The 21,013-nt window shown below is 38.7% G+C and overlaps 1 protein-coding gene across 3 annotated transcripts in view; it reads right to left on the bottom strand.

Annotated features, from left to right (window-relative positions):
* FMR1 (fragile X messenger ribonucleoprotein 1) overlaps positions 1–11,057 on the bottom strand; it is a 30,823-nt gene extending 19,766 nt beyond the window's left edge. For 2 of the 3 annotated variants that reach the window (XM_057424091.1, XM_057424092.1), the window contains exons 1-5: positions 10,873–11,056; positions 2,636–2,688; positions 1,502–1,595; positions 426–497; positions 15–163 (exon numbers count right to left, since the gene is read on the bottom strand). In XM_057424091.1, coding sequence (XP_057280074.1) covers positions 15–163; positions 426–497; positions 1,502–1,595; positions 2,636–2,688; positions 10,873–10,923 — 419 coding nt within the window. In that variant the 5' untranslated portion in view covers positions 10,924–11,056. Of the gene's footprint in view, positions 1–14; positions 164–425; positions 498–1,501; positions 1,596–2,635; positions 2,689–10,872 lie in introns of all 3 variants that reach the window. The other variant, XM_057424090.1, reaches the window with a different exon arrangement.
* Between the last annotated feature and the right edge of the window lie 9,956 nt (positions 11,058–21,013).

Genomic DNA, 21,013 nt, shown 5'->3' with positions numbered 1-21,013 from the left:
TTACATGTACTTACATTTGCCTTAAATCTTCTGGAACTGCCAGCTTGATTTTATGAAAAGTATCTTTTGTTGCAGGTTTATTGGGGTTCACAGATCTCAAACGCTCAATTGTGACGATTTCATTGTAGGTAGCATCACAGGCTGCATATTCTATTACGTAGAACTGATATAAAAACAATAAAATCATCCAAGCCACACATTTTATGACAAGAGCAAGTATTACACTATTAAGTACAAGGCCCTTTTGTTAACTATGTCAATTTTGAACTTTTCAGGTTGAGGTTAATAGTAATTACAACAGCCCTAATCAAGAAACTCTTTGAAAATGAAGAGGGACAAGTTTAAAACACCATGCACATAAATGCTTAGAAAATAAGATAAAGTATAAGTAAATATAAAATAGATATACATATGCATATTCCTACCTCACCCTTTATCATTCTCACTTTAGCCAACCACCAACAGCAGGGTTCTTTTTCATTTGCCCTGGAATAAACCTAAACAAAATAAATAGATTACATATCTGTAGCATTTTTAGAAGACACTGCAAAAGCTGACATTAATATGATGAGGAGCTCTGCTATAGGAACAAAATCCAGCTAAATATATTCGTACATAAAGTCTCTAAGTACTACTCAGCAAGCACCTAACAGCTGAAATGTCTACTGCAAATACAGGTAGTATGTAGTTATGTGTATAAGATTGTACAAATAAATAATATTGTGCCCAGTAACTAATGGGCATTAGTTACTTCAGTCTTGCATACAGTCAGGGGAAAAAAAAATAAATCAGCCTTTTATACCTGTTAATACTTAATCAACAATATTTCTACTTGTTATAGGTCTGATGAGGTCCCAAGAGTGGGTGAAAGTGCAAGGACACATCCACACTTCTTCAGCACGTATATGTGGCACATCCACTCTAAAGAAGTTTAGTGTTTTTCTTAACTTTGAAATAAAAATTAACTTTAAACAGTGTGCAAACAAATTGTAAATCTTTTAAAGTAATTACACGAATCAACTTCATTTTGTAAAGTAAGGAAGTTTCAGGAATGTGCTGCAGTAAAGCCACTCCCACTTTACATACAAGTATTCACATACTCACATGTATTTTCATATTTTACATACATACACCTGTAATACAGATTATCTCATTCAGCTTGATATTTTGGTAATAGAGGCTTTACTGACTTGTAGCTGAAGAACTGCAGCATGGCCTCTATTTCTAGACTAATTCGGTTCTGATAAAGAACTGATCTGTAATCAAGCCCTGATCATGTTCGTAAATCAGCACAGAGGTCACAGCACATGGAATTCCACAATGGCTGTAGGTCATAATCTTTTTGTTGACATGCTTGACATTGTGTGTTATGTAGTACTTGGAATCAAAAAAGGTGACATCACATAACATGGAAGCAAACCTTCCTCTGGCCTGGCTGACCATTTTTCATCCAGTGTTCTCTCACTTCCCAGCACAAATTTTGTAAAAGGATCAAACATACCTCTACTTCATCACTTTCGTTTATGTCTTTATTATAGCCCGCAGGTGGTGGAAACCTCACATCATGGAATGGTATTTGTCTCTCTGGTTGCCAGCTACAAATAAAAATACAGTGAATGGCCTTTAACATTTTTACCTTCTTTGTAAACAGATATTAAATATTTTCAATCCATTCATTTTATGTTTTTAAATTCTGTGGCATTTTTGTGCCTCTATGTATTAAAGTTCCAATGCATACATGAGGAAAAATGCACCAAAATTACCATTATGCACCTTAAGTGAATCCCTCATGCTACCTACACTGTTATGAAACCTGACAGCAGCAGTTTTTACTCTATTTACATTTACAGGTTTAACCTCAACATACGTTAAAAACCATTTCTTAACACATTTGGGCACTTCCTTCAAAACAAGCCTGTTTCTTCTTTTTTTCATGGACCTACTATATGCTATGAAAACTTGATCATGATTCAGCCTGAACAGAGTATTAGTTTTCAGTTTCTTTAACAGAGACTGCATAAACTGAGCATAACAAGAAAAGATTATCTTTAAAGAAAACAGAATATAATTTCCCAACTACAACAGATGATGCTATAATAAAGAACTCACAACAAAAAGTGGATAGCAATGTATTCTTTCCTTCCTGAAGGAAATGAAGCCTGAACTAAACGGTATAATGGAAGGTTGACTTTTTATGCCCTGGAATGATGGGAAAGGAACATAATTTCATTTCTAACTTAGACAACAGGTATTTATTATCTCTTACCTATAGAACAAATTCTGTAATAACAAAATCTATTATATCTAAAATAAGACATCAACATGAGAGAGGCAGTCATGTACCACTGCTGGTTTATTTGCACATGGGTTGTCTTCATGTAAATTCAATAATATGCCTATCATGCCAACATAACCCATGTTACTATATTTTGTACTTAAATATATTTGAATTATTAAAAACAGTTATACAGAAATGTCACAACATAGTAAATATCAAACATAATTCTAAAACATGCTAGCAGCAAGCTTGGATTATCTAAAAGATACTACTTTACATTATTAAGTTACATTTGGGTTAATTAAAGGCAAGGTCAATACTCGACATTTATAGGTATAACAGAAGCAATACACTTACTTGTTTTCAAATGCAACTGTTATGGAATCTTCATGCACATCCTTTACAAATGCCTGTGTAGAAAAAAAGGCATAATTATGGTAGGTTTACAGATATTAAAAAAAATTAAACCTGTACAACACCTTCCTTTTACAGATACTGATTAAACTTAAAATTTAAGTATGCTTTCAAGTCAGCCTTTTAAATTTTGCAACAGACTTATATAAAACTGATGGCCGATAACCACCTTGGTTTCATGACTGCCAGCATACTGACTGTCTGAACTCAGTATGCTGACAGACAGACAGAACATCCGAGCTATACATGAATTCTTCCTACTATTTACAAGTAACGAGAAATAAAGGTTAAAATGATTGACTCTGTATAAGTACTTAAAAAAAAAAAGCACACATTAAAAATCCTGTCTTTACCTCAAAGTAAATGTGAGCATCACACTAACAAAATTCCCTATTCCCATTCCATACAGCCATTTCACCAGCAGCTTTCCCCTTATTTACTTCATCACACTTCACTTCTGCAGTGCACAAACTTCAGATAAATGCCCTGCAGCCTTCCCTCACTTTTCTTCTGCGGGACAGATAGAGTTGTGCCAAGTCTCCCATGCAACCAAAGTGGATACAAAACTAAGATTCAATACAAAGAAGGCTTTTTCTGCCTTATGTTCTCACCTGAGGTTTAACCAATTTTCAGCTTTGAGCCCAAAATGTCACAAAATGTCATTCCCCCCCCATTTACAGAACAGCAAGATCAACACCCAAAAATCTTCAGGATTTATCAATGAAAATATTTTTTACAGCCTCAAATAATAGAGGTCACAGGGAAACCAGGGATTAAAAGATTAGTTTGGGTGGGGTTTTTTTGTTTCTTTTTAAAAAAAAATGTCTATGAAGTTCTAAAATAATAAAAATTGAAGTACTAAATAATCCACCAGTATTTGTCCATCTGTAGTATATCCTTGCAATACAGGTAGATAAAAGCCCATGAGCAAGACTGAGTATAAAGGTTTGTTCTACCAATGGAGATCCGTCTCAACAGATTGAAAAATTCCCAGTAAATTGAAACCAATTTTGCAATAGCTACTGCTTCTGAAGAAGCATTAGTTAATGAACTGTGGAACACTTATCTCTCCTTGCATTTCAAGTTTCCAAGACAGTTAACAGCTCTTGTATCTTACAAGAAGTTAACAGTTTCTTTCTTGTATGGAATCTAAACAAAAGGTTTTAAAAAGTCTTTCAGTATTATTCCTTTAAAAAGTACTACAACATATTTCCTGAGTTGCAGCAGTATCTTGGTAGCAAAGGAAAGCAATACTTGATGACATACAGAGCTCCCAAGAACTGGTCATACTAAAGATCAGCAGTAGTTGTACAGTTGTGTCATTACTAAAAGACATTCATCACAAGAAAGAAGTGCAAAACTAGTTAATAATCACAAAACAACTAATGCCACCTTGAAGTCAAAGCAAAGCCACAACAACAATAGCAAACCATGGTTTTATACCTTGCTCACCTCTCAATACTGTAAGAATAAGGTGACTGGAAAGTTTATTACTGCTAGCAACCGAAGGAGATTTGAAACACTCTTTAATAGTATTTACATACTTACATATTTCAAAATCCCAAGATATTCCCTTCCAAGAGGATTACAAGCATAGTTGTTATTTTAATTGACATGATACAAAACAGATTTAAGACCACATCTTGGGATGATGATGATAGTAGTGCAGAAATGCTATTTACATGAAAAGGCAACAGAACACCCAGTTGATCATTATGGTTACTGAACACATAATGTTTCATATTGCTGTGTGTTCCATAATCAGAACTAGATACACACTTGACAAGTACTATGGTAGTCCTGACTCATTTCACAACATTACACACATCACCTGCAAAGGCTCCACCCACATTTCTTCCAGCATTTGCCATGTGCAGCTCTGAAGCACCTATCCTTACAGAGGCAGCAGAAATTGATGCCTTTAATATCTCAAAAGGACTATAATCACTACCAAGTATTTTGACGACTCCTTCATGCCAAAGACTGGAAAAGGATAGGACTTTGTATTATTAGTAACACCGGAGGCAGGCAAAAGCAGAGACTGTTTTATAAAGTAAATCCAATAGAAATTACACCAAGAAGGAACACTTCATGGCCTTAAAGAAAACAGGTAAAAGTAACACAAAGCTATGCCCTGAGAAAGACTTCGTTGACACATTTTCTCATGAATTTTCTCATAGTCATAAAACAGAAAAAACAAAAACACACAGAAAAAAACAACCAAAAAACCCCACAACTACCCCCCAAAAAACCCACAACCAAATAAAAAACAACACTTCTGCTATGAAAGATCTGTAAATATTATAGAAAATGACAGAAAAATACACCAAGTCATCTTGAGTAGAATCCTAGTGAATACAGCAATATAACTAGCTAGTGTTAATAATACCAAAACTTACCATTATTAAGTAAACTAGATGGTGATACAAATAAATCTAAGTTATCAAGTTAAAGACTAGCCTAGGAACTGTAAAAAGTCTAGTACTTAAGTTATCTGGAAAAAGTAAAATTTGGGACACATTGCTAGATGAAAAGAGTATTAAACTATGCTCTCTTTAAAACTGATCTTCAACATTGCTTTGGTCACAACACAGAAACCTGAAGGATCCTGAATCAGGAACATTAAGGATGACGGTTGACCATACACAGGTAGCAGCAATACAGACATTGCTAGAGAAAATTATAAAACTGCTGTAATTTCCTTATGACAAATTCAGAACCCTCAACCACAGAAACAGATGGAGTACCTGATTTTCACTCCAGCTTGGCCAAAAAAGTTGATGTCATAACACTGCTGTTTGCCTTTTAATTTCCAGTCAAAATAATGAAAAAAAAAAAATCACTGTAATAACTACAAAGTGAACCATGCATTGCCAGGTAACTGATTTCCAGCGTGCAATATACACAATACTTCTGCCTCCCTCCATCTGAGAGTTACACTTAAAAAACAATTAACCAGACAAAATATACTAACAGCCTAAATACTTGGCTGTCTAGCCCCATCTACCCATAGAAAGGTGGTTTTCCTGGTCCTCCAATTTCTTGTGACACGGAAAAACATCAGATACTTAACTCATCAGTTTTTCATAGTCTGCGTCATAGCAGCATGTCAATTTTCCTCCAGCATAAACATATATGTAGAAAGTAAAACATACTTGGCCTCAGAAGTACAAATAAAAAATGTTTTGAAACATTTATAAGCTTTCATGAAAAAAATTAATACTTAACAATTAATGCCTTTGGAAAACCAAAATACAACCTTATCAGAACTTCTGTTTTCTTTATTCTGTAATATGTGTAAAATTATATACAATGCTAAAAATGAGACTTTTAACACTATAAGCAGAATGCACAGACATAGGACAAGGCAGCCCTTGTGTCAGTAAAGCCAAAGAAGTAGCACTGATTTCACACAGAATTATGAAAAGTACAACAAGCATTCATAGGTCATTTCTGAAACAGAGTATAAGATAGGTTTGAAAATTCAAACATTAAAGTGCATATATGCGAGTTTGAAATGCACACCCAAAAAGGGACAGAACACTGGCTATGGTGAATGTGAAATAGATGAAAAGCATTAAAGCATAAATGAGAAGTATTAAAAACACAGTGAAACTAAATGGAAGTAAAATGAGGGAATGGGACAGTGAAAGGCGATAGCAGCTATCACTATCACTAATAGCAGAGATACCAAAAAAGAGCACACAAAAAGAAATCTGAATCTATGACAAAAAAGTTTGCTTGCACTTCTGTGAACAGAAGCGCATATTGCAATGGCTAAGGTTGATTCTCCTTCACTAGTGGGGGGGAATACTAATAAAAAAAATTTAAAAAAAAATCACATGCTGTAATTTTTCTAAATTTGACTTTCAAATAAGCCATTAACTTCTCTCTCCATGCTTCAGGCATAAGTAAAAAGTTTACAATACAGTAACGGAATGTCATTTCTCAAACACATGATCATTCCCATTCTAAAGGCTTACATGCAGAAGATATGGGCTCAATTTTACAAGTTTTTTGATACAAAGTAAGAATTTCTGGAAACACCAGTATATTTGGTTGTTGGATTTTTTTGTGCTAAATGGAATGACAGATACTTCAAAGGAACAAATAAAGGCTCTAACTGCCATGAATTCTGCTGCTTTAGTCTGCTCACATCAGATGTGAGCACTGTCTACCATTTTAATAAAGGAGGATAATTAACTGTAAGAAGTGAAGGTAGAGAAAATATGCTTTTTAAGATTTAAAAAATGTTGATGCAAATGTGCATTTAGTGTTAGTGTGACAGCTATGTTACATTTCATACCTGTTGGAAGGAGAAAGTCAAAGGGGAACTCATGTGGCTAATCAAATCTGAGAAAGGCAGGCCATACAAAGAAATAGGGAAGGAAGAAAGAGTCACAGAATGGTAATGGAACAGGCTATCATCCTCAGAGGACTGAGCTTGTGAACATACAAAGAAACTGGAGATATTTTTGTAGTCTTGTATGGAAAAGTGAAAGGAAAGAAAAAAAAATTATATGGAATGCAACAGGAGGCCAAAGGAACTGTAGAACTAGAGAAAATTAATGATTTTGTCAATTGTTGCTTCTGTGAAGAAGAAGAAAAAGAAAAGTGAAGTACCTATAAAACCAAGGAAAAAACAGCAAAGTGCTGAAACTACCAGGGTAAGAAGTAGAAGATTTTTAACATTATAGAGCAAGTAGTGGCAAAAACTGGTCACAGAGAACATACAGGTATCAACAGCAAACATCACTCCAACCTGTCTGCGTCATGAACAGGATGATTTCCATTATTTAGCAGAGGATACAAGAGAGAATCACTCCCAAACTGGAGAAGAAAAATCAGTCCCATCCTGTAACAGCATCCAGTATGTCCCCTTTTCCAGGGAAATATCTAAACTAGTTGTGGAAAGATGAGACAAAGGACTGCCTATTAGTCCTCCAAGAATGATGCAAGAACTTCAAAAACCAATTTACTACACCTGTGTAAGAAAAGATGTGAAAAATATATGCCCAAATAGTGCACATCTTCAAGATTCAGCTACTTTACTTGTGAACTGTTAAAAGGCAGTTCCCTCCCCGCAGGATTCACATTTGGTGGTTTGCTGGACCTTCTTAAAATGAAGAAGGGAATCTACCCCTTTCCTTCCAAGAATTCTGGGCCCAGCAACATATCAAATCATGACTAAGCATCTCTAGGTAGATTGTCCATTATCCCTGAATCATGCTCATTGACTGCACTGCACTTATCATGGAATAATTCATCTTAGCCAATGAGAAAAAAAAGTCATGAAAGTACAATACATTCACCAAGAGATATTTTAATTCCATTCAGAAAGAGCTGAATTGCTCCACTACAGCAATCACACCAACACACTCCAGTACTCTGTGAAATGTAGTGCACCTGACCAGTATGACATTTTAATTCAACCCTTCTATCCTCAAGACATCTCCTAGGTTTTTGTGTGGAACATGATCCCTCTAGCTGTACCTCTGAATGTGCTCTGGATCAGGTCCCACAAGTAACACAAGCAGAGAAAAGACTGTTTTATTACTCTCAGTAGGGCTTAAGTGACAACTAGGCACCAGTTTTGTACTGTCAAGATCAAGATGCTGCTGGGAACACTCAAAACCAAAACTAAGTGCTTACAGACTTGCATTTATAAAGCTCTCAAAGAGAGCTACAAGGAAGATACAAAAACCTCAAGTGGTGACTGGGTGCCTACTTTTGCCATTTAGTCCCTTTATGACTCCAGCAAGCTCATACTCCTTCACCCTCTGTGTCTTAATATTAAGATAGATGCATGTTTTTCCAAAACATTTACATATTCTGATGAAAATCTTGAGAATTATCCAAAGCCAAAAAAAAATTATCACAACTTATTTGCAAACCATGAGATTGAATAAATGAATTGGTTTGCTTTTGGCTTGTTTGCAGTGTTACTGCTGTACAACATTTCTCACATGGCTGCTTAAACTTTTTAACTTAAAAAAATTAAATCATCTTACAATTAAATCCACACTTGACATCATCACACACCTCTTGTTTAGCCAAGTCAACTGATTCATTTTGTAAACAAATTTCCCATCCTCAAGATGGGCATAGAACTCCCAAGAAAATATTTCAATAAATTATTTAATAGCAGAGTGATACTCGGACACCACGATGAAAAATAACCTGTGCTCAATACTCAAGTAAATTAGGCTAGACAATAATTTCTGATTTATACTGAGCAATCTTACAGGAAGGTTTAAAAAAAACCCCACAACCCAAACAAAACAAAAAAAAAATAAAAAAACTCCAAAATTTCTTTAATAATAATAAAAAAATCATGTTTAAATTTCTTAAAGTTAAAAGGCAAGCGTAATATGCAACTTGGAAGCAACATTTGTATTAAAACCTGGATATACTAAATCATAATTAATGAAAAAGCTCCCATGAACGTACCCTCAAATGAAATTTTCACCTACACCACAACCAGAAATGTTGGTACGTTACAAACAAAAGGGCTGCAGGACCCCAAAAATAGAAATTTAACCAAAAAAGTTATAGAAGCTTTCAACTCTTGTGGGTTTCTTTGATAATTTTTTTTTACTATAAAATGCACAATTTTTATCATCATCAATTTTGCGTGATTGTGTAAGTACTCCCATATAATTTGATACAAGCTTCATTATAAGTTCTCTTGTGCAACCTTTTTATGCCTTCTGTTTCTGAGCAAATACTTTGTCTTTAATAATATAGGAATGATTTTTTTGAAGTCCTAAACAATGTAATACCAGGAAACAATACACAGATGTATAACTTCGGCCACAACACTGCAAACCCACAGGATGCTTATTTACCATATTTATAGACTTGCTTCATACATACATTAAAAAAATAAAGGAAAAAAGAAAAAAAATATTTTCAGAAAGGGTATTATCACATGTATTTTAAGAATAAGCTTCCAAGAGGTATTGTTTTCTTCAAAGCACTGTGAACTGTTGGAACTGTATCATTTGGATCGCAACCTGCCTTACCACCCTAACATCAGAGTGTGAAATTCTACCTGTTACTTCATTGCTAACATAAATATTGGATGCCGCACAATAGCTAGGCCCAATTTTTAAAGTACCAGGAACATTTAAACTATGGTAGACTTGCAGAAACCAATCCATGACTATTTCTGGTACGTTCATAACATGTCAATGACAGTAGGCCCAAACAAACTGTGTTCAAGTTTTATTTTCCTGTGAACAGGGTAAACCCACAAAATCATACCCTATCAATACGCTGATGAGTAGAAACCAACTCATGCAAAGCCACATGAATACTACTCATTATTAACAAAAACATTAAGCACCCAGCATATACAGTAAAGGCTCAGTGATGGCTTTATTCAGGACCAGCAACAAGGGCTTAGGAAGAAACATGGAATGCCATTAAGTAGTTTCAGTAAGAAGTACGTTTCATAATTAAATGTATTTAGCAACTCAGCACATATATATATTTGATCAAGCAAGGTATTCTTTAATATCAGTAGGCAGTACCCTCTGCCATGGCACTACACGAAGGAATCCACGACAGCGTCTTATCATGAACGTGTACTTAACAAGCCTCCCTCCCCCTTCCCCCACCTTAAACGCCGTGCACTATCAGTGCGGCTCTCCTGAAAACCTAAGAGAAAGACTTTCCTTAAGTAGCGACAAAAGCTGAGGATTTAGCAATTAATGCTCCATCCCCAGCCCTGATCCTCGCTTCAGCGTCAAGGAGGCGGCGGCCCAGGGCTCTCCTAGCCTCCCGTCGCACACCGGCGGCGCCAGGGCCTCCCCTTCCCACAATAGGGGGAAGGCCCAAGGCCTTCTCAGCCGCCGGGGCCCTCTCTCGTCTTCCCTCTCCCTCCTCACCGGGCCTCAAGCTCCTCCAGCCCTGGCGTGGCGGCTGCCCTCGGCTCCTCTTACCCCAGAGGCCCGGCTCCCTCCCCAGACACGGAGAGGACCCAGCCGAGGCCTCCACCCCTGCCCTACTCTTCCTCCTCCTCCTCCTCCTCCTCTTCTTCCTGCCCCGGGGCCTCCGCTTTCCCTCAGAGCGGGGAGGAGGAGCCGCCACCGCCGCCGCCTCCTCCTCCTCCTCCCGTCCCAGGCCCCACTCCCTCCCCTGAGGCCCAGCCCGACCCAGCCGCGAGCACCCGGTACCTTGTAGAAGGCCCCGTTGGAGCCCCGCACCTCCACCACCAGCTCCTCCATGTTGTGCCGCGGCGCCTCGGTGCGGGAGACCCAGGCCCGGCGCCTCCTCCCTTCCCTTTCTCTCGGCGCAGGAGGGGGAAGAGCAGCAGGAGGAGGAGGGGTGTGTGTGCGGGCGGGTGAGGGGAAGGGGATCTCGGTTCACCGCGAGCGCGAGGGGGTGTGGCTGGCGGGGGGCGGAGGGAAGACCGCGGCGCGGGGGGTGGAGGAGACGCTCTGCTCAAGGGGCAAGGGGCGGCCGAGCCCGGCAGCTGCGGCGCTTCTGAGTGACTCTCCCGCGGGCCAATCAGAGCTCGGGATGTACCCCGCGGGCGGGCCGGGCCGGGGCGCGGCCTGCGGCAGGCCCTTGCTAAGGGCGGTGGTGTCGTTTGTCTGTAAGGCGGCCAGGTCGGGGAGGGTGGTGTTGAGCCTGTGGGGTGAACGGACGGGGCCGGGAAATGGCGCTTGGGACCCTTGGTGTTGCCGGGACACAGGGAGTAGGCGGCGGGAATGATGGGGCCAAGACGGCGTTGGAGCTGCCGGGATGGCTAGGATGAGGCCGCGGCCTGTAGGGTGCTAGCTCAGGTGGCTGAGGGGCGCTGCAATGGATGGCCGCCATGGCAGGAGTAGAAGGCCCAATCACGTAGTGATGTCAACTTGTGTTATGGTCAGGAGTGAAGAATAAAGTGTGAGTTGCTGTGGTAGTTAATGGGTTCTGCACTAGCATGTGGTCTGGCTGTGTGGCCGAGGCTGCTAAGTGCCTCACAGGATGCCATCATGTAAGATGAACAGACCTGTTGACCTGCAAGGCTGATAGGCTCATCCCTCTGCTTCTCCATGTGAGAGTTCAGCTTTGTTCAACAAGATCACCATGTAACACTATTATTTTAACTACAGTTAAAACACTCATGGACATTTTAACTCCTGAGGTTTCATGACAGCAAAGCATAAGATAACTGCAGGTGTGGTTCACCATAGAGTGTGGTGGTGAGTGTTTTAAAGTGCTGTATCTGTGATGGAGCATTTACAACTGGAAGTATACTGTCACAAAAGCTGCTTATTCAGCCTGTCGTTAGACCTGCAAAAACATCAACACTATCTCCCTGTGTGTTGTTTTTTTTTTTCAATCAACTAATATGGAAAAAAAAAAAACCAACCTACTTCTACCATTACTCTCAAAAATCACAGCATATTGCCATGGCTGTGATTTCTCCAAATAAGTGTGTGATGCCCTCTGTATGTAAATCATGGGGTGAAATTCCACACCTACTGATGAATTTTCAAAACTCTTGAAATCAGTAAGCCTATGATTTTGTATTCTTTCTTTTTTTACATCATGCTTCAAACATTGCAAATCAGTGTTTCTCGGTATGCCGCATTTTACATTTAAGCTAAGAAAGGGTGTATGGTATTGTTAGCCACCTGAACTTTTCCTTTCTGTTTATTTTCTTAATGTGTGACAGATTTCAGAGAGTTGCCTGTGGCAATCCCTGTATACTATGTGGTCTTCTGCTTATTTTGATGCTTACTGTATTGCATTCACAGCATTAAAGTAAATTTACTGGTATGACTGCTATGTAGTGTACCTTGAAGGGAAGGTGTTCGATTCTCTTTTCATCAAATGTGGATATGCTTTTAGCAAATTCTTTAGTACAATGAAGGGTCAATTCAATCTAGTGATTCAGATGATGGCCAGCTGTGCTCATAGAACAAGCAGTCATAGGGTTGGCTTGCTTGGGGGTGGCAGAGGGCCCAAGAGGACCGAAGAAGGAAAAAATTAAAGATGAGCAATGACCCAAGATTTGTTTATGAATAAAATCACACCAGAGATGAGATTTTACAGAGTCTCCATAGAGAAGTTCAGCTTTACACCTCTCTTGTAAAGTTACCTCTCTTGTGATTTGTTCGTTAGAAATACTTTTTAAAAAGTAGAAATTGTACAAATGGTTCAAATCAAAATTTCAGCAGTCTACCAGGAGAAATGCTGCCCAACTCTAAAACAAAGTTAGCTGAAGTTGTTCTGTTTCAGTTTGTTCTGATTTTTCTTTTTGGATTCATCATTTGTCATGATAATTCTCTTGTTAATAAAATTGGTTGCTGTCACACAGGCAGATTATCTCTGAGCAGACAGAATATAAAGGTGTCTAATTTAGCTCTGACTCCCAGTGGTGATTTCACCACTTCCCCTAAGCTAAAAGCTGCTATACTGTGTAATCTTCCCTAATGCTTAACTTAAATTTTCCTTGCTGTTGCTTAAATTCAACATTTTTTGTTTTGTCGTGACCAGTGAATGCTCTAATCCTTTTCTACTTAATGAGGAAATTTACATATTTCCAGAGCACACTTTCTAGTTTTTCTGCTGATTTAACTATTAACCTTTCCTCTTATTTTCCGGATTATTTATTAGTTTTGCTATTTTAATTTGAACTATCTTCAGAGTTACCTGTCCATCCCTTCTGAAATGTGTTCGCAAATTAACTAGTTCTTATGTAGACTTAGAGTAAGCTAAGTCCTAGTAAATGTTTATGTATTTCAAATGCATGAGCTAGATCCTAGTAAATATGTCTGTATTTCAAGTGCAATGACATTATAAAAATACATGTCAGTAATTCCATTAGCATCTTTAATATTAAAGGTAAAATGTTTCTTAATTTAAATGTTAGACTTCGTTTCTTATTTATAATCTTAGTGTTCAGTCATACTGTGCAGTGGCTGTAGGATTATAGTAAAACCAAAATTCCCCAGCCCTGTACTCCCCCCAGGTTCTTTCATATTCCAAAACAGTCTCAACTCACCTGTTCCAAGTCTTGCTCTGCTTCTGTTTCTTACTCAGATCTACACTACTTCGTGTTTTGCAGACTGATCCGATAACTGGAAGGTATTTGAGGCACTCTGTATTTGGATACCTCATTTCACTAAAATAAAACAAAAAAAAAAAAACAAAAACCCAACACACCATTTTGACTTTTATTCAGTCAAATGCTTCCTTAAATATTTGTAGAGAATATAAGAAAAAAGTCTCCTCCCATCTTTTTCTCATTAGGAAAGTTGAAGGACAGAAAGCTAAGTTAGTTACTTCTGAGGGCATATCATAGTCCTGTATCCTGATCAGCAGCACCAGATTAGCTAATACTGTTTCCCTAGGATTTGTATTTTGAGTATTCCAGTTCTTTTCTTTGTCTGGTGGTCTTCACCAGGAAATGCTAGCTTGGATTCAGTACATTGAAGGAGTTAAACATTTAAAATGTAGCCATCAACACCAGCCTTTCAGAACAATAGCAACAATCAGAGCTTTTGCCCTCTGTGTACTGAATTGCTTATGAATTGATTTGTGAAAGACCCTTCATATAGCCACCGGGGTTAGAGTGACAGGAGCAAGCGAGTATTTTTCCTCACCTGGTGCTATTTACCTGAAGGCTTGGTCAGGGACTACAAAGAAGAGTTATTCAGGAAACATTCTTTTTTAAAGATGGTAATCCAATTAACTATTGAAGACTCTCAATAGAATTTTATACAATTCTCCTTATTTACACACCCGTTTTGGCCTTCATCTAAATCTTGCCAAGGTTCACAGAGATTTTAATTCAACTTTTCAAATGTTTTCCTGCTGCATCGCTTCAGACAGGAGCCTTTCCTGGATGACTTCTTTTCCCCTACATCTCAGCATGCCATACAGATGATATTTAGACTTCTGCATTTCTATCTAAGCCTGGTAGTCCCAATGTATGTATCTCATTTCTGATACTGTATTTGATACTTAGAAAAAAAGACTTTGCTTTTCATCTGAGATACATAGGATTTGAGTTATTTCATTTAGACCAAACAGTTCTGACTGTTGCCTTGTTAGTTTATAGCGGTAGCCAAAAGTTTCAAAAGGTAGGAGGCTGTCACACTAGTTTAAAGGTGGTCAGATGCGTGTTTCTTGTTGGTTTGCAATACAGTCTCGATAAAGTGCCTATCTGAAACAGTGATGTTGTAATAACTTGGTCAGCCATGGGAAGAAGCAGTTACAATCAATAGAAATATAAAGATGAAAAACTTAGCTAAGGCTGCTTTATGATTAATCAATAATAGCTCAAGGTTGAATATAACCAAAGTATTGCAGTTTTATTAGCTTGTCCTTAACTAAAGTGATGCCCAGAAATTATATATATCGAAATCAGGGTGAAGAACAGCAGGTATTTTCAGAACTTGTGAAGAGAAGCTGAATAAATGAGGAAAGATTTGCAAGTGTTACTGTGTGTGTACAAGAAATCAGATTATGCTGTGCCTGTTCATTCAGTTCTTTGAAAAGTTAATGTGAACTATATCTGGGAGCCCCGAGAAAATACACAAAAAGGTAGTGTTCACATGGAGAGGCAATGAAAGTACAACCATTACACAAGGACAAAACCAAATACTGTTAAATGATTGAAACTAAAAATCCTTCATTACATGTATTGGGCTGGTGGGTAATCTTTGATCTTGTAAAAAGAAGATCCAACTAATCTCTGTGGTTTTTCTGTCAATTACTTAAGTGATACTTGGTTTGACTCGACTGTTGCTTCTGTAAGTCATCAATCTTCCTCCAAATGTATAGTTTTTTGTGTAGTAAATTCAGAATAGATAAGCATCCAAGGTTCATTTTGTCACAGATTCTACTTCAGTGTAGATATATGTTTCCACTAGTGGTTTTCAGTTTCTACCGTATACTGTGTCTTTGTGACCTGAATGTAGAAGGAAGCCTGAGGGATTTAAATCTACTTTGTGCGTGCAGCGCAGAAGCTTCCCAGTTTCACAGAGAAGAGTCAAAGAAGTAAACACTGACATCTAAACTTCATAACATTATTAAACATTGTAACTGACAAAAATAGAATCTTCTAAAAATATGGATTTTTAAAATAGTGCCTGCCATCACGCTGTAGCTCAGTTTGGTCTTCCAAAAATCAACTATCATTGTCATTCAACTCACCTGTGAAACAGTTGTCTTGGCAATGTTTTTCTTACTTACTCCATGTTATGTTTATGTTATTTGCTGAAATAGTGAGTCTCATTTCAAACTAATAGTTATTTGTGCATTCTTCTAGGCCAATATCTGTATATCCTATTGTCAGTCTGCAACTCTCAGTAGCATGTTTACTTTCTTCTTTTTGAATATCAGGAGTGAATTTAAAAACACGCTGTGTAGCATTCTGCTGCCTGATTATCTGGTTTCATCCCCCACAGATTTTGAGTTTCTATCCAATTCTCTTGTAACCCCACAAATGTGTTTATTAGTATATTAAGGCTGCATGTTACTTCATCTGCAGAAGTATACTGACATTGTAAACAGTCTATGTTATAGACACTCATGTTCATATGAGTATAAAAGTATATGTTAGTTTCTTCAGCTAATTCTGGTTTTATTAATCATTAACCAAATCACATTTGAGATGAAAGTGAAGAGTTCTTGGATTAAGTGGGTCTTGAAAATGAATGAATTAAAATAAGAAACAATTACAGAATTCTTGGAGTACAGCTGGTTAGAATGCAGTGCAAGAGAAATGTTCTGTTCTTTTCATGTGGTCAGTATTAATAACTGTAAATGTAGAGATGATCCCGTACAGTATGCATGCTGGATGGCATTGTATGAATCCTATATGGTAATCAATACAGTAGCCCTCATTTCGGTTAAGTGAGTTTTAGTATGAACTCATAGCTCTTAATAGTTTATATCTCTGGAAGCTGTAGACCTTATCTATGGTCTTCATGAGTATATTGATGATGTCTTTGAGAACAGATTGGTGCATTAGGAGTTAACTCACCCGGCTTGGCATTGGTTCATAGACTTAAGAGTCATATCCAAAAGTTAATGTTGTCGAAATAGCTGTGCTGCACTTGAGTGTCCTGAGAGTGAGGGAAGTACAGCCCTCTATTTCAGTGGCCATAACTGGAACCTTAGATGACAATTCAGATGGCAGCTGTGCTGTAGACATCTACACTTAGATGAATTTCGCATTATGAGCCTTTACTAACCTGCTCCTATATACTTGTCAAATGGCAGCATTCATCAGCATCAATGCCAAAGATGGAACTTGTGAGTTTATTAGGGCCTACATTTCTAGTCAATCTAGAACATAAAGTAATTTGTACAATAGATAAACATTTCTAGACTACTTCACATCTAATTCTGTAACACAGAAGGCAAGCATATTTTCTAGCACCCATGTTAATCAACTGAACATCAGGTAATGATTGTAGCAGTGCATTCATTTTATTGTTTGTATAAGCAGGCCATAACAATAGGTTTCAGAGAGTGTTTTGTAGGTTGGATTTGTCTCTGGAATGGTTTTAATCAAACTTTTTTTTTCCTGTCATTTTTTTTGATACTTTATAGATTTCAGTAACTGCTTTGAATCAAGTCCATAGGTACGTATAGCATGCCAAAAATAGATTATTCTCAAGCCTCGATTACAATTACCACTTTGGATTTCTGTATCATTTACTACTTAAGTGGTTTACAAGCAATTCTAGACTAAGTCTTCCAAAGTCTCTTGGAAGGAGCATTTCCTGCCCCACTTTACAGAGAGAAAAGTAGCATCAGAGAGGATCAGATCCTGGTCCACAACATTCTGAACACCCACCTCCATGAAGTGCAGGAAGGAGGCTGCTCTGCTGGTAATCTGGCCTTGTAGCCAAGAGAGTGAGGTTTATATAGTTGGAGAAGCAAAAAGAGGCAGAGGAACCTGTATGAGTACATGGAATGGGGAAGGGAATGTATGCAGTAGATAGATAGGTACGTGGTTAATCCTCGTTATGGATGGAGAGCTGAAACAGGCTCTGCAGTGCATACAGATGGCTGTTGTACAAAAGTTGGACAATACCAATTTAAACACTGTTGAACATGAGGGGAGATGAGGGGTGGCCATGAGGGAAGATCATGAGGGGAGACGAGGGGTAGCTGTGAGGGAAGATCATGAGGGGAGAGGATGGTCTGCCATGAGGGAAGATCATGAAGAGAAAGAAGGGGTGGCCATGAGGGAAGATCTTGAGGGGAGAGGAGGGGCAGCCATGTGGGAAGATCTTGAGGGGAGAGGAGGGGCAGCCATGAGGGGAGAGGAGGGGCAGCCTTGAGGGGAGATCGTGATGAGAAAGCAGGGCCAGCCATGAGGGAAGATCGTGGGGGGAGAGGAGGGGCAGCCATGAGGTGAGATCATGAGGGGAGAGGAGGGGCAGCCATGAGGGAAGATCATGAGGGGAGAGGAGGGTCAGCCATGAGGGGAGATCATGAGGGGAGAGGAGGGTCAGCCATGAGGGGAGATCATGAGGTGAGAGGAGGGTCAGCCATGAGGGGAGATCGTGGGGGGAGAGGAGGGTCAGCCATGAGGGGAGATCATGAGGGGAGAGGAGAGGCAACCATGAGGGAAGATCGTGATGAGAAGGCAGGGCCAGCCATGAGGGAAGATTGTGGGGGGAGAGGAGGGTCAGCCATGAGGGGAGATCATGAGGGGAGATGAGGGGTGGCCATGAGGGGTGAAGGGTGGTCATGAGGTGAGGTTGTGAGGGGAGAGGAGGGGTGGCCATGAAGGGTGAAGAGCGGTAGTGAGGGGAAAGGAAGGGAGGCCATGAGGGAAGATCATGAGGGGAGAGGAGGAGTGGCCATGAGCTGATGATAAGGGGAGAGCAAGGTCAGCCATGGGATGTGAGAGGTGGGCAATGAGGGGTGAGGGGCAGTCATGAGGAGAGATCATGAGGGAAGATCATGAGCGGAGAGCATGGGCAGCCATGGGGTGTGAGAGGCAGCCATGAGGGGATAGGAGCAGCAACCATACAGTGTGGGCCACTGTGAGGGGCAGATGAGAGACGGCTATGAGTGGGCATCATGAGGGCTGCACAGCCATAAGGGAAGATCTTGAGGGAAGATCAGTTTGCCCTTAGTGACCTGGTTTAGAGGTGGGCTTGGCAGTCCTGGGGCAACGGTTGGACTTAGTGATCTTAAAGGTCTTTCTCAGCCTAGCTGATTCTATGATGCTTCAATACGGAACTTAGTTCAGAGATTTATGAAGGTTGATTGCTGCCTCTTTGGAACATAATGCAGTTGTAACTGAGGTTAATCTGAAAATGTCACATGACTCTTCCCAATCCATAGCAGAATTCCCAGTGATGTCGGGCAGCAGTAGGTCTGTATTTCAAAGGCTATACATGCCAGTAGATTTAAATGGCCATAGCGTTATTTGTATTTACCTTGATGGGGACTGCTATGGAAGTATGATGTGAAATGTCATAATCCTGACAGACTAGGATATTTAACTTCCTACTATGAGCATATATAACTTAAAAAGATTTATATTTTTCCACTGAATTCTCATATAAAACAGCACTGTAATCTTATACTGTGGCAATAGGTGAAAAGTGTGGAAAAAAAGAAAAAACAAAGGAAGCAGTCATGTAGCTCTGCTTTTGGGATTTGGGACCTTTTTTTTTTTCAGCTAGCAGAACTGACAATTTCATCTCAATGGGTAATGTTTTATCCTTTATTAGTTTGAAAAACAGTCTTTGACAAACCATTCATAGGTTTATATCCTGAACACATTTGGCATAGCTATAGTTTTACCTTTCTTTCTTTTCCCTTGGGTTTCAAAAATCCCTTAATATTAACTTGCATTTTCTGTAGCTTCACAAACTGCAGAAAATAATACTTGAAACCAGATCAGTTTAAGATTGCCTGAACACTGCAAAGTTTTTAGGTGCAATAATGAAGTTTTACCACGAGAGGACCCCCAAAGACAATTTGTATGGTAGTGTACAAAACGAGATGGTACAAATTTGTCTTCAGAATACTGATGTGTGCCATATATTTAACTTTGCTTTACAATAGTTTATACATTTCATTGTAATTTTGAAATAAAACATCATATTAGCTCCTTAAACACTGAGTACAGGCTATATTAGGGCTAATAACATTTCACATAAACCCAGGAACCCTATTTGAACCAAATTAAACACTAACAGAGTGGTGTGGTTTTGACTACGGAACATTATAAAAGTATATGGTATAAAGTGAAGGCCCTGGCTTTATAGCTAGGCAAACCCAGGAGATTGTCCCATTACTCTGTAGAAGAAACAAGAAGTACCTTACAACGGCTCAACCAGATATAATTCCACAGAAAGTGGCAATTAATTATGATTATTCCTACTATTCTGTATCAAGTTGTGCAATCACTTCAGCTCATGTAACAATCAAAGGCTATAGGCCTGTGTTAAACACAAGCACCACTCAAGTATTCTTAAAACCAGTATAAACTTGCTTTATTGAAGTGTCATAGAGAACATTCTCCTCAGATCTCTTAATCTGGGTGTGAAAATATTGATGACATATCTTTGATCTTAGATTTGAATAATTTTTGAGTTTAGATATATCATTACTACAATAATGTCTGCTTTTATTCACAAAGATATATGTAGGTAGATTATCCAGTATTAATCAGTACTCCCTCAATAGCAAAGCACCTGAAAGACTAACATAAATCTCATGCAGATGTATCATCATGTTAATAGGAAGCCAGGTTCTTGTATGTGTAAATATCAATTAAGTATTTGACTCCACTGGCTGTTTATCTGCCACTATGGAAAATACCAGACAGCAAGCAGAAACATTACTGGACCTAATTTAATGCAATTAAAATTATTTTCTTCATAAATGAAGGTATTGTACCTGAACAGAATTCTGCCCAAAATTTATATGCTATATTCACCAATAAGAAAATATAAATTAACTTCAGTACTATTTTGTTCCTGTATTTACATATTCTACTGTAGGCAAAAGCTTGTGAGTGTATGTTCTGTTTTTGAAAATACGTTTTGAAAGGCTTTTGCTTCACCGTCTATGTGACAGGGATTCATAGAATCATAGAATAATTAGGGTTGGAAAGGACCTTAAGATCATCTAGTTCCAACCCCCCTATCGTGGGCAGGGACACCTTATGCTAAATCATATCACCCAAGGCCTCATCCAGCCTGGTCTTGAACACTGCCAGGGATGGAGCATTCAAAACCTCCCTGGGCAACCCATTCCAGTGCCTCACCACCCTAACAGGGAAGAATTTCCTTCTTATATCCAATCTAAACTTCCCCTGTTTAAGTTTTAACCAGTTAC

The sequence above is a fragment of the Pezoporus wallicus genome, unplaced genomic scaffold (assembly GCF_028554395.1).
Source record: "Pezoporus wallicus isolate ANWC-B61680 ecotype Strahan unplaced genomic scaffold, APGP_CSIRO_Pwel_v1 contig_8075, whole genome shotgun sequence".
Taxonomy (NCBI): Eukaryota; Metazoa; Chordata; class Aves; order Psittaciformes; family Psittacidae; genus Pezoporus; species Pezoporus wallicus.
This window is presented reverse-complemented; position numbering and strand designations above follow the sequence as displayed.